Source organism: Rhea americana, unplaced genomic scaffold (assembly GCF_003343005.1).
Source record: "Rhea americana isolate MKP2758 unplaced genomic scaffold, rheAme1 scaffold_13, whole genome shotgun sequence".
Taxonomy (NCBI): Eukaryota; Metazoa; Chordata; class Aves; order Rheiformes; family Rheidae; genus Rhea; species Rhea americana.
This window is the reverse complement of record NW_028185372.1, coordinates 4473568-4487897: the sequence shown is the minus strand read 5'-3', so window position 1 is coordinate 4487897 and position 14330 is coordinate 4473568. Positions and strand designations below refer to the sequence as shown.

General features: G+C 36.5%; 1 protein-coding gene across 1 annotated transcript; it reads left to right on the top strand.

Moving 5' to 3' along the window:
- The first annotated feature begins 5634 nt into the window (after positions 1-5634).
- On the top strand, positions 5635-14301 carry SELENOP (selenoprotein P). The gene is given in 5 exon segments (XM_085326388.1): positions 5635-5741; positions 7156-7359; positions 8966-9178; positions 10797-10914; positions 12603-14301. Coding segments are annotated over 4 exon segments (906 nt in total). The 5' UTR covers positions 5635-5741; positions 7156-7168; the 3' UTR covers positions 12987-14301.
- Positions 14302-14330: the final 29 nt, after the last annotated feature.

Below are 14330 nucleotides of genomic sequence, written 5' to 3'. Positions count from 1 at the left end.
TGCTGACAAGCACAGTTCAGAGAAATGCAGCTTACAGTTTGGACAGCTGCATAAAATTCCAGTGGTTAAAGATGGGCATAGGAGCTGCTCATCTGCTCCACTATGAGACACTGACTGCAGGCTGTACCAGGAGTGATACAGCCTCTTTAAATCCTATTCCAGTAAAACTACATTTAAGACTGCTATATGCCCAATATGTAAATAATAAATGTTTTGAACATGTCTCACTGCCAAGAGACAGAAAAAAAAAGAAAGAAAGAGAGAAAGAAAGAAAGAAAGAAAATGGAAGTCAGCTGGAGATGAGGACTTACCACAGTAAAATGGCAAACTGGGATACATCTTTCTGTAGTGGTACAAGAGCCCTCATGGATCTGGAAAGATGAAGGAACAGCCATGCCATAATGACTATTTCTTTTCAGGACCAGGATTCAGTCACTTTTCAAGTTCCACAAGTTGAGTCAATACTTTTGAAACTGGAAGAATATGRTATGAAGACATTTTGGTGTAAAAGTTCTCAGACAAGTCAATATGTTCATCCAAGCACATGTAAACATTTTAAATAAAGGCAACTTCACAGAAGTAACCAATAATGGCTGCAAGTGAGTTTCATAGGGCATTTTTTTCATGCCTTTGTTATCTGTCATGGAGCAATGTAAGGAAATGAGATGGCTTGTGCAGGTGACTTCCAAAGATGACCTCAGGAAAGGGTCATCATATCTCCTTCTCTACTCTCACTTCCCCTCTTCCCTTCAAACACTATGTTATCTCCTCTATGTTGCGCATGGTGGCCTTTCTTCTGGAATATCATTACAGTTCTACCACTATTATTTTGGCTTTTCCTCTTGACCACCCAAAATCTAGGAGACCAAAGATATAGAAAAATAGGAGGACTGTTACAGTCAAGGTAGAGATAGTATGTTTGTCATACAACAACAGTCTCCAATCTTTGCTAGCCCATTGCCAACCTATTACAGAAATAACATTCTGCAGTCAAAATTTACTCTCATTGGTATGTTGAAGAACTGTAATGGTGGAAAATAAAATATAGGACTGTAATATCATGGGTTTGGGGACTTCTATATATATATTCTATATATTCAATATGCCCACAAAGAAATGTATGTTACTTAATAATTATCACTTTCAACAAAATGTGAACTCTTCAAAAAAAAGAAAAAGCTTTGAAATCTGAAGCTAGTGATTATCTTCCTATCAGATTTTTTCACCACTTGGTGTGAATTTATGAAAGATATATTATGTACTCTGATATTCAAGTTAGTCCAGCCACAACTGTACTCTGAGGGAAACTAAGCAACACAGAACCCCCAAAAGAAATGTAAATAAAAATATGTGATCTGTTTTTCATCACAATTCAACAGTCTTGCAAGAGAWTTTTTTCATACAAAATCTCTCTTACTCATTAGCTGGATCCAGTCTTTAGTTTTCAGGTATTTTACATCAGATAAGCAAAGAACACACTTGAATTTTGTGCAAAGATCACTAGACTGTCACAGAGTCCCAYGTGCTATGCTTCTCTCATAGTTTCCATTCTTTGGCTAGAGTTCAGTGCAGTGAACTATGCTTGGATGATCTGTTACGTTTAATTAACAAGAACTTGCTTTCACAGATAGACTCTGTTGAGACCTGATCTGTTAATGTGAAGAGAACTGTCTGCATACAGCAGAATCAGGATTGCAGTTATGTTTTTATTATGATTTTTCTCTTTGTATTTATTTGTCTTATTTATCTATTATCTATTTATCTATTTATCTTAAATTGCTTTAGTTATTTGTTGGATCACTGTATGGCACTGGAAAGCCAAAAGCTGCTTGCAGAATTCCAGGTGCAATTGCATCATCCCTATGGAAAGTGGGATCACTGATTACTGTGTGAAATATTAGATCCATAAAGAAGATCTATACAGATACCCCACTTTGTCATCATTGCATTATTAAATTTGCTTCTTCCTGAYTTGTTATCCACAACACCAGGAGCCTAAGCAGAGTCCAACTAAACTGAAGGAATTTGCAGCTTTCTTCTGTAGACCACAGGACTAGCAAGTGTTGATAACTACATTAAAGCACAAAAGTACCAAACATTTCCAGTAACTATGATCTTAATGTTCCTCTTTTTAACCACCTGCTATGTAAAGTCAAGTAATTTGTCCTTCCTTCMAATAATGAGATGACCCATTGGTCTCAGGCGTCACTGAGATGACATGTGAAACTTGCAGTTTGATACAAATACTGAAGAGCAAATGCTTAAAGTAAACAGAGCCAATAAGGAATTCAGATATGTGTGTAGGTCTTCAGCAACYAGGGTCAGTTTGCAATTGTAATCTGTGCAGTGATTATGACTGAAGACATATCAGATGAAAAGAATACTTCCCTTGCTAATCACAGTGTACTACAGGTAGCTTAAAGTAGAGAAAGGTATTTCATTATTACAATAGAATTTCCAAGTAGAAAAACAAAACAACATTCATCTAAAAGATCAGAGTCTCATTTTGTATTTAAATAGGCATTTGCATGTATCAGCTGTTCCTTAGTTCACTGAGACAGCCTCCAGGTCTGTATCGGAGCATGTCAGCTTTCTTCAAGTTCTGAGAAGTAGCACCTGGTTATCTCATGCTGCTCTGGATCTCACATGATAGGAGCACAAGACCAAACATTGCACCACTGTCCTTATTTTTGGAGTTACTTTAACTAATGCACTTGTGGTCCCAATTATCTTGCTGAATATACCTTAGTCTAACTCCTTAGCCTTCACTTAAATTACCCTTTAGTTACAGCACCTAACCAATGGTTTAATGCCTCACAAGCAAATGAAAATTTTTCTATGTAAGTATTGGGTAAACCCTGACAGCCTGTTTCTATTGCAATTTATTCCAGTGTAATGTATGAGTCACTCCACTAAAGCTGACACAGTCAAACTGTTATAAAATCAGAGGATGTATAAGAAGAGAGTTATGATCTGGCCAATGGACTTTGAATTCCCTGTTTGTGACATCTTTCATGCACGAAAGCGAAACAGACTTTGAAGTCCTAAGGTCTCATGCCTGAATAAGGCTGGATCCTTATTCTGCTTCTGTCCTCTCATTATTTGCACATTCCAGATGACTACAGCAGACTTTACCAGAGTAGAATTGCCTCATAATTCCCTGTCCACTTCTGGTTTTAAAGAAATGTGTACATTTGTGTTATAAATTGTGTTACCAATGTGTTATCAATTAAGATTACAGAAATAGTGAACGTCAGTTCCTGGGCAGTGGTATTTCTGTGCTGTGATATTTGAAAAGTTTGATTGAGACATGTCAAAAAAGACTTTAATGTTCAAGAAGGAGGAAAAGGTGCTATTATCTCCAACAGCATTACTCCCCCTAAATATGAAAGACAGTGAGTAGAAATAGGATTATAATTATAAAAATTATTGTTTGAAACTAAATACTTGTCCAAATTAGAGTTGATAACTTCCTCCTGCAGTGAGATTGGAACATACTCAGCAAATAATAAAATACTCGCAGTGGGAAGCAAAATTAAGATTTAAGACAATTACTTCTTAGAAGCTAAGGAGAAATGGCTGTAGAGTCTACTAGTTCAAGGGGAATGAATATAAGAAACTGAGTGGTCTTACTTTTACACTGCAATTTAACAATTACTATTTTCTTTATTCTGCTGTTCATAAAAAAAAAAAGAGAGGAGGAGGAGTTTTTCCCCACTCAAAAAGTGTAAAGCTTCAGACTGATGTTTAAACATATTTTGGGATTCATACGTATCTAAGACAACTAAATTAGATCTATCTCCTCCCAGACACAACACTACAATATTCCTTACCACCTGTTTTGAGATCAAGGAACTTTTTTTCTGAGTAAATCTTGAGGCAGACTAATGATCTTAGGCAGGGTAGACGTTATAAAAGATGCCTGTGGCTTGTCACTACGAATGTGGTCAAAGTATCCTTTTTAATATTATAAAGGCACAAGTTATTAGCACACTGAGACTTGCTAACAGACACAATAGCTGTTTCTCAGTTCTCTTTGAGAGGTGTATGGAGGTGACTCTGCATACTACCTAGAAGCAAACACTTAACTTTTTATGGGGAGCTGTTTTGAGCTGTTTTGTAACTTAGTTGCTTCACTTTGCTTTGCTTTGGTCCTTCATTCTTCAGTACTTTGGAGCTGCTGGTCTCAGCAGCACTCAGTGGTAATGCACAGAGCTCACAGACTCAGTACTTGCTAACCCACCCTTGTGCACATCCCTACACACAGTAGCAAAAGAAATATCACTGAAATATTGCTCTTTATTTGATGTTATCTCCACCTGTGTTGCAATACTGGCAACAGACTAGCCACTACTGAACAGCATTTGATTCCTTTCCCTTTTAATAGAACTACACCTGTGCAACCTCTTTTTGGCTACTTCAGTGGTTATTTAGGAGTTAATAGGATGTATATAAATTATTTACAGCAAAACTCACTATTATCACTGAAAATCAACATCCTATCCTGAAGGGTGAAGCCCAGAAAATATTTTATCGTTTGGAACAGTAAGGGACATAATCACAGATAGAAGGGTCCTAACTGGGCAGAGAATATGACAGTCTGTTTCCCTAACAATATGAGCAACTGTGAGCACATCATACCTTTTAAAACATTAGTCCCATCTGYTTCTGCTTTCCATGTTATGTCCTAAGAGACTACTGAATAGAACTGCAGCTCTTTGTCCTTTTCATCAGCTTGAGCATAGGATTTCTAGAGGACAAACCTCAAGGTTGGCAGTTCCATTTCTCAAACTCAGGCCACAGAGCAAAGCAACATAGATCTCCTCACCTTAAACTCTGAGGGCACAACTTTTTAAACATTTATTTCTGCACAAACATACATAACATTGACATTAAAGAAAATCAAACTCAAGCAAACTACTACCAAAATAAAGCACTCCGTGCATAAACAATTGTCCCACTGAGGAGACAGAATAAGAGAACAGTTTAACATGAATGTTCTTAGATACCTCCATGACGATGGAGTAAGAAAACCTGCTAAAATAATATGAAGAACTAAAGAACTTCCACTAAGTTGCCACTTAGGAGAACTTCATGGCTTGCATGTAGCTGCACTGATTTAAATGTCTGGAAACCTGGACTTAAACCTTCAATGTAAGCTGATAAACTGGTAGGCTCTCCAGAAAGTTTTAAAGCCAGCTGACATAATCAAGAGCAGCTGTGCTAAAGGAGTTTTGCTGTGCACATGCACCCGGACACGGTTCGCCATTGTCTTCTCCAGGCAAATACCAGATAAAGAACAGGAGAAAGAAACTACTAGCTCAGCATGTTTATGAATAGACAAGTACCTTCCCTCTCACACTGTGGTTACCACTGTGTTCAGAAAATTACTGTTTGGCCCATCCCCCTCCTCTGACTGTACCACTACCTCCAACTTACTGGGGTGACTGGCAAACKGCATAGCCCAATATTCAAAGTCATTATATTAAAAATATCTTTCCATGCTGCATGATAAATGGTTACCACTTGGAATTAGCTAACCAAGAAACATTTTGGCTGCTTTCGCTAACGTGGTTTGCTTTGCTTGCAAGGTCATTTTGAATGACCTCCCTGAACTTTGAACTGTATCTGCACAGTGAGATAAACAAGAGCTGTATAAATACCACAGCCCTTCTCCCTATGCTGTTTTCTTCTGCAGTGCACAGTCGAAGAGAGCAGCCAAGGAGGGGAGGGAGGAAAGGGTAAGTGTGTTGTTTTTGCTGTGAAAGAGCTTCATGACTTAAGGTTTGGCAGACTATGTTTGTTTCTTTGGCTGTAAAGATGAACTGTGGAAATTTCCATTGGAAACCAAGTGAAAAGCTGAAATGTTACAGGAAGTGTAATGCAGAGCATAACTTTCATCTTGTTCGCACAGCTAGGCAGCTGTTGCTAGTCTTTGAACATGAGTGCTGCAGAAGGCTATGAAAGTACAGAAGAATCTCAGCATGGCTTAGGAGCTTTATGCCTTTGCAATGGAGAAAGGGCAGGCAGGTTTCCAGGTGTGCAGGAAGAGTAAAAAAAMCTGGCCCTAAAGATACCAACTGGGCCATAATTTCATCCTCAATTGTCCCTAAAATGCTTTTGGTAGAACTGCAGGAAAGAAAGAGGGAAAGCGGGACTTCTACAAATGATGTTGAGAGTTCCAGTAGCTGGCTCTTGCTTTAAATGATCAGTAATTAAAATATTTTTTTATTGGAATATGACAAGATTGATTAAAAAAACATGCTATTTATCAAAACTTAGTGTTTCCGAAGTATTCTGTTTTTTCTGCTGATGTGAATGGTGGAACTGTAGAATCCCACAACTTACGGCAGGTTGGAGAGCAGTTTTTAAGTTTCATTTCTCAGTAACAGGCATTTTTCTGAACACATTAAGCCAAAATTATTACGTAATTGGAATAAAACAATCACTTTTTTTTGATTCTCATAAACATGAAAAGGACTCAGTGTGGGCAGCAGATTTTGTAAAATTTAGGAAATTCTAAAACTGAATTTTCATTTCCTGTTTTTGCAGAATTTTATCTAGTGACTGCATTCTTAAGAGATTTTTCTGAATGGCACAAAAATGCTACAAACTGGCTTGCAAAAAACTTTAAGCTTTTTTTGTGCCAGGTTATAGAATATTTTCTATCTATCAAACATACAGTTGGTATAGCTACTTTAAAGTTAGTGGAACTGTGCTGCGCTGGACTGAAATCAGACTAGAATCTGGACTGAACTGGTCTAGGTTGTTTCTGGTGAAAACTGGCTCAGCACCACTGACTTAAAAGCACAAGAAATGAGGTCACTTCAAAATCACTGAAGTGTTAAAAACCTGAAATATTGCAAAAAGCAAGGAACAACCTAGTATTTTAGTAGCATTAAAAGAAAAACCCCTTATATTATACTACTTTTAGCTGTTTACACATAACAAAAACCTAGACTTATTTATTATTGGGAAACTCTACTGCAAAACCTAAGAAATATGACCAAGGAGTAAATGTATTGTTCAAATGCATCCTTACTATATATTTAAACTGAACAGATAAAATATCCTGCTGTGTTTTGTTAYAGAAATTTCAGAATCTGAACTTTCTGTAAGCATTGATATCATTTTGTTTATTTTCTCTCTTTTCAGATAAAGCCCAGCCATGTGGGCAGGGCTTGGGCTAGTTCTGAGTCTCTGCCTCCTCCCAGGAGGAGAGGCAGAGATCCAGAACTGCAAAGAGCCCCCAGAATGGTATATTGGGGAAGAGAATCCAATGCTGAACTCTAGGGGGTCAGTGACAGTGGTAGCTCTCCTCCAAGCAAGCTGATACTTGTGCCTGCTGCAGGCTTCCAGGTAAGTGTAAATCTCTTTTCCAGTTTTTGTTAAAAATGATCCGTCAGTTTTAAAAGCCATCTGAGGATAATGTATACCTCCAACTGCAGATACACTCAATGAACTACAGCTTCCTCAARTGGCAGTGTACTTGCTAGAATGTGTCATCTGGCCTTGCTGACCTGGTTAATTCCCAGTGGGAACATTTTGGGCCAGTGTTTCAGATTCTTCAGCTTTTGGCTTAGTACTCATTGCCAGATTAGCTTTTCCAGATTGTAGTTACAACATGAAAGTACTATCAATTTAATATTCATGAAAACCAAAACACAAAAGTCAAACAGAAACAGTTCCTCAAGAGCTATACTTCAGGTAGGAACAGATTAATGTAGCAAAGATGCTGAAGCCAGGAAACATTGTAATTGTCTGACGTGGACAGAAACACCTGAAGCAGATCCTTACATTTTACTAATGCTTCATATAAACACATGTTGAATCACATAATCTTTATATAAGTTCTGYAGGGGAAAAGACAAATCAAATGTGAATTTTTACTGTACTTTCCCTAGCCCATGTTCAAAAAAGAAAACTTTAGAAGATACAGTAAAAAGAGTGGCCTTGCAGAAAATAGATGAGATGCTCAAGGGAACAATGCTCTATTTTTTTAAGACCTGAGACATTAGCGTGCTAAGCCCTTATATTGGATTCAAATAGGTTGTAAATATGTGGTTGTAAAATATCTATTTGATTCCATGCACTTTAGAAAGACTTGAAGGAATCTGACAAATTCAAGACCATTAAAAATTTTTATTTTTTTCTGAAACTGAAAAAATAAGTTTTCTAGAGCCATTCAGTAGGAAAGAATGACTCTGATAAAAATGAAATGAGCAAAAAGCACTGTACAGTAAGAAAGAAGTTTTCTGTATTACACAGCAAAAAAAGCAATATACATATTCTAGTATTAGAGAGGGAATACTAATAACAGCCAGCCAGCCAGCTCATGTATAAATTCCATAGCCATCCTTCTGTTACAGTGGCCATAATACCTCTTTCTTGGTTATTATGAAAAATAGCCATGTCAGGAAGAATAGGAGAATGATCAGCCTTTTAACTGCAGGTTTGCTTTCTTGATTATCCACTTTGCTGCTGTCTTTAGTCTCTGCACCCTTTTACTAGTTGTATGACCCAAAACTGAACATCTAAGTAAAGACATTAGATAAATTATCTGTTAGAAATATGGGGAGAAAAAAACTGAAATGAAAATATCACCAAAAATCGGTCTGAAAACAAATGTGTCTGCTTGATTTAGCACTGTATTCTACTTAAAAGGACAGGAACCATGACATGTCACTACACTGCTAGCTGTTTTATGATCTGGTTTTGTGATAATGTAGTTGATGGTGATGACAAATAGGAAGAATCTCTTATTAGTTTTAGACTTGCATCCATTAAAACTTGGAGGAAATAACATTCACTTTAATGAAAGCAGGATGGAACTTACTAGCTTTTGATGAGTAAGGCAAATAATAGATCTCTGGAAGCATGCATATATTAAAAATAACATATTGCAAAGGAAAAGAATTTTATGATTCCCTGTTGATTAATGATCTTTCTTTATATTCTTTATTAGATTGGAGGACCTGCGAGTAAAGTTAGAGAATGAAGGACTGGTCAATATCTCATATGTGGTTGTCAACCACCAGGGAACTCAATCACATAGGAAGTTTCACCTACTGAAAGAAAGTGTTTCAGACTATATTACTGTTTACCAGCAGGATGAACAGCAAGCTGATGTATGGACTACCTTGAATGGCAACAAAGATGATTTTTTGATCTATGACAGGTTTGTGTATAAAAATGGGAAAATATTTGCATGTACTTAAAATAATGCTTTGTAATTCACTATAATTCATCAATTTGCAAATAACCTAGTTAGCACACACCATAGATTTTATAGTCAGCTTATATAAAGTACTATGTAAAGAACTTCTACTTTTACAGGAAGAAGTGAATGGAACTCTAAAACAAAAACTGTTTTGTTTTAACAAAACAGAAGTCTATTTTTGTTTAGATAAGTCTGGGATGAATACATTCCCTTTTTGGTTACTACAGATTTACATTAATAAAAGAATAGAATTTGATAGTGTGATTCTTGCACTGTTTTTATTCTCTGAAAACTTCATGACATGGATGCATGTGAAAATAGAATCAAGCTAGAAAAGCTACCTAAATTTTCATGAGAACRATTTAATGAGAACTGTTCAAAAATGTCTTGTATCTTCCCGTCTCCCTGTAGAATTTTTAGGTGAAACTTAAAACTYTGAAAAAATCCTAGCTTTTTGATCATAAGATTCTGGGATATGTTAGCTTTTCGGACAACTAGTAATCACTTAATTGAAATCAAACACTCTCAATTCATATTAAAGCACAGTTAAGTTTAATAAAGAACTAGAATTCTTTTCTACTATGAAGAAATTGCATAAATTAGATAAATTAGACCTGTGGGCTGCAACTAACACTTCAGTGATCTTTGGYGAGGGAACAGATACTTCTGCAGCAAACATGCCTGAGCATGTGGGAGGAGAGTTGTTGTCACATRACAGATGAACAAAACAAGGCTGTATGTAGCCCATGAAGGAAGCCCAAAACTGACACCTGGCCCACAAAATCTAAAAGGTTGAAYCAGTCTGTGACATGGACATACAAGGTGTCGCTACCAATTGTTTTAGCACTGGTTTGGCTGCAGTTCATTATGTTCAAGGAATATATGTCCCTACTATGTCTTTATTGGCAATGAAGTTTGTCAGTTGCTGGTCCTTGATATGCACTGCACCCATACAGACAGCTATGGCTGGAGAACTTTGTTGTCCATATTGCAAATGCGGCACTTAATATGGCRTGTGGTGTACAACTTCTGCCTTTGTTCCAGCTGCTCTGAGTGTACCAGTGGTGTACTCCACTCCACTGTACACCTGAAAACTCCAGAACACACACAGGGTGCTACCAAAATCTTGTGCACACTAGATCACTAGTGTGATCCATAATACATATGGATTGCAGTGCACATTAACAATCAAGAAACATGTTACACTGCATTAGAACATTCYGTGAATGAATGCAGCAACTATCCTGCTATTTGTACCACTATGCAAACAGCAGTCCTCATTAGCAAGATAGCTATGTAAAGAGTGTACCTTTGGTAGTCCAAATGCTGCTAAATGGGAGGCTTCTGCCAAGAGAATTATGTCAATAAGAAATCATGCTTCACCCTATTGACTGATGTAGTTGAGAAGGTAGAAGTGTGTAACACAGATACTGCTTTTTATTCCTTGGACAGAAGCAGTCTCTGTACAACTGTGATGGTATCGGAGGATTGAGGTGAATAAAATAAAGATACGAGGAGAAGTAGAGAGAATTATGTAACTATGTATACGTAATTATGAAGTTCTTTCTCTCCTTAGATGCGGCCGTCTAGTGTATCATCTGGGTCTGCCCTACTCTTTCCTGTCCTTCCCATATGTAGAAGAATCTATAAAGATTGCATACTGTGAAAAGAAGTGTGGAAATTGCTCTTACATGGTATTTTCTTATTTAATTCTGTACATACTAGGAAGGAAAGTGGACTCAACTGGTATTTAAAAAGAATTCAATATGATTAATTCCAAAATACATAACTTAAAATCTAAACATTTCATGCCTCTTACTAGAGGCATTAAATATTTTTTAAAATAAAGCAAATCTAATTTAGAATCAACTGATTCAGAAAGACTGATTATCTGAATTCCTGCCTTGATAGAAATGTGAATTGTTTTTAGAAATCTAAGTCTGATCTTGGATRCTATTCAATTTCTGGAGTTTATACATACACTTAGCAATCATTTAATATTCCAGTCTTGGGGGCCAGGTAGGTACTTAAACAATTAGTAYACTTGTAGAAGACTCAGGAGTCAAATCTGAGCTGGTTTGAGTTACTATTCTTTTTAGTTTATATTTAAACATAATATATAATACTTTAAAAAGTTGTAATACAAGTTCCAAAAAAAAAAAAAAAAGCAGCTTTGTTTTAAGTATAACTGAAGATCAGGACACTACTTCAAAGGTTATCAAAAAATGTACRTACCTAGTTGTAAAAGTTCAGCCAGAAGCATCACGGTTTCAGTTTCCATCATAGAGTTTTCCAGCAGAATGTAGACCACAGCAGGTCAAATGTGGGATCCTAGCATAAGAAAACATTTTATTAGCAAWTATTTGAATTTTGACTCCTCAATTTACATTAGGAGCCTGTGTAGTTATCAGTGATGCTATAGACCAAGGTTCCTTTTGATAGTCATACCTTTCTTCAGTGAAGTAGCACTCTTACAAAAAGAAGCACTTCTTTCTGAGATAGTCTTAAAGGGGATGATTCAGAAGAATTCAGATGTCAAACACTGTATATATGTTTAGAAGGAATTTCAGAGTGCCTATGTGCCTATCTCACATTCAGTCTGTAGTACTTATACAGGTGCTCATAGTTTAAATCATCTAGCTTGATTAATCAGATTTACTTTGCTCACATTTTTTTTCCTTTACAGCTCAATTACTGTGCTTCCCTTGAATTAAGAACCTATGACATTCAGTAGCACAATAGAGAAGAATTTCCTTCTTGAATTTGGTGTCCTTCATGCTTTTAAAAGAGTACTTAGTATGTAAAGAAAAATAATTAGTTTTACTGAAAAACCTCCAAAACTCCATCTCCCATCAATATGGCCTTGTTTTCATAGCTACTCCACTGACATACTTAAACTGCCTGAAGAATACAGCTAGAAAAAAAGTGGCAGTTAAGCCCAATAACCTGAGGTATACAAAAGACTGAGCCTCACAGATAAATCTTGGAAGCAGATCTTCCTAGTTTTCCTTTTTCCTGCAAGACCTTTCACAAGGTGCTGCAGATTCCCTGCTTGGCACCAACTTGTTCTGCTTTCCATCTACCCACATACTTTTGGAACAGACGTAAAGATCTCCAAAAGACAGAACTTTTTTGCATTGCCCTTGTATTTTCTTGATCTTATTGGAAGCAGAAAAGCTAAATGAATTACTGTTTTCTGTAAGGAAGTATAGGCTGTTGTTTACCTTTTATATTACAGCATTAGTCTTTCAAAAATATTTATAAAAATAATTAAAGCAATCCATTGCCTAGATCTCAGGTACTGMAAAAATATCAACAGGATGATTATTTTACAGCTAGTTTAATTAGGTACAATGCCTTATTTGGACTTTTTATTTTCTAGGAACCTGATATTGATGATGTATGTGAAAACATCACTAAAAAGGCAGATGAAAAGCTAGCAGATATAGAACCAAGACCAGCTGGCCAACATTCACATCATCACCACCTACACAGACACAGACATCACCACCAGGAGGGGAGTCGTCATCCTGAAACTGCAGAACGACATCCTTCTCAGGGCAGCAGGCGTCATAGAGTTTTTGGCCGTAACARACATGATCAGAGAGGTAGCCAAGAACAGGTAGAAACGCTTCCTCAGGGAGAAGGTGCAGATTTTCTTACACAAGGTAAAAACCTATGAAAAAAGGGAAAAATCAACTGTAAAAATCAGCTAACTTGAAACTGGGAGAAAGCATCAGATTCAACTTCTAGTAGCTGATGCTGACATTGTCGACACCTTTTGTTTGAACAGCTAGGGAATTCTGTCACTTGACAGTGTCGTGGGGCACTTCCCAATTCTTGCAGGTGACATGGCCAGTTGTTAGCAGAGGACATTACTGAATCTTGACAGTGACGTCTGCTATCAGCTGCCTGACAGTCATCAGCAGCAAGTGAAACTCGTGACACCTGACAGTGAYGGGAAAAGGCAGGAAACTGAGCCTGAGAAACAAACTAAACACCTTAAAACACTGCCTAAATTAATTTAATTGTAAGAGTGGAAAAATTAACAGATCAAGTGTTTTTATTGGCCCACAATAAAAAAATCATCTTAAGACAGGTGACAGGGGTGTGGAGTTAAAGTGTARATACTGTAAACAACTGGAGTTTTACAGCAGTGCTCTTAAGAGGTACACAAAACCTGTCAAATTCCATCAATGTAAAGCTTTGTTTTTTAAAGTAATTTAATTGGCCTATAGTTTGTTTTTCAGTTGTAGCTGAAAGGTGTCTGGATTCTTGATTAAYTTGTCTGTCTTGTTATTCTTCTAACATTCTGCTTGCATTTGTGAGGACAGAAGCATAAACTATGACCTAGGGGCTTCTGTTTGATGCCAGCAAACAAGAATAGAAGATGACAAAAAAGATATTTTAATCATACTTTATTATTAAGAAAGAACATGGAATATATTCAAAAGTTTTTTCCTAACCTATGGATACAAAATGTGTACAATGAAAGCTTATTCCTAAGCTAACACACCAAAATACCTTTTTATCTTAAATGTAAGCACTAATTGCATTATTTTAAAGTAACAGATTTATATGTTTATCTTATATTGCTATATACTGTATCAGAGCCCAATAATACATACTGCTGTGGCTTGTAAAATCTCACTAAATGAATAGGATCATGTCTAAAATGAGACAGCCTTAACAGCCCTTGATGCGGATCAGTATCTGTACCACCTCCCCCCTAAATTCAGTCTTAATGTTTATCTTTGTAACAGTGCTGAATTTGATAATCTATATTGATCAGTAGTGCACTATACCACTGAAATTTGTAAACTTCTGTTTGTAACTTAGTATTCTTTAACTTTGATTAACCAAGTTGAAGTGAAAAGAAAGTTGTTTGAAAGATTCTTGGATAAGGAAAGGAAAGCTACTTTGAGAGCATACACCATAATTAATGATGGTTTAATAGGGAAATTTTTATTCCTACAAACCTGAAGCTTCTTAYGGTGGATAAGCAAGAAAGTAATACTGAACAGAATGTATGCTTATGGAATATTTGACAAGAGAGTTTTCCAATAAAAACAGATTCAGTACTTCCTTGTATTTTGCTTTTGAAGTGTGC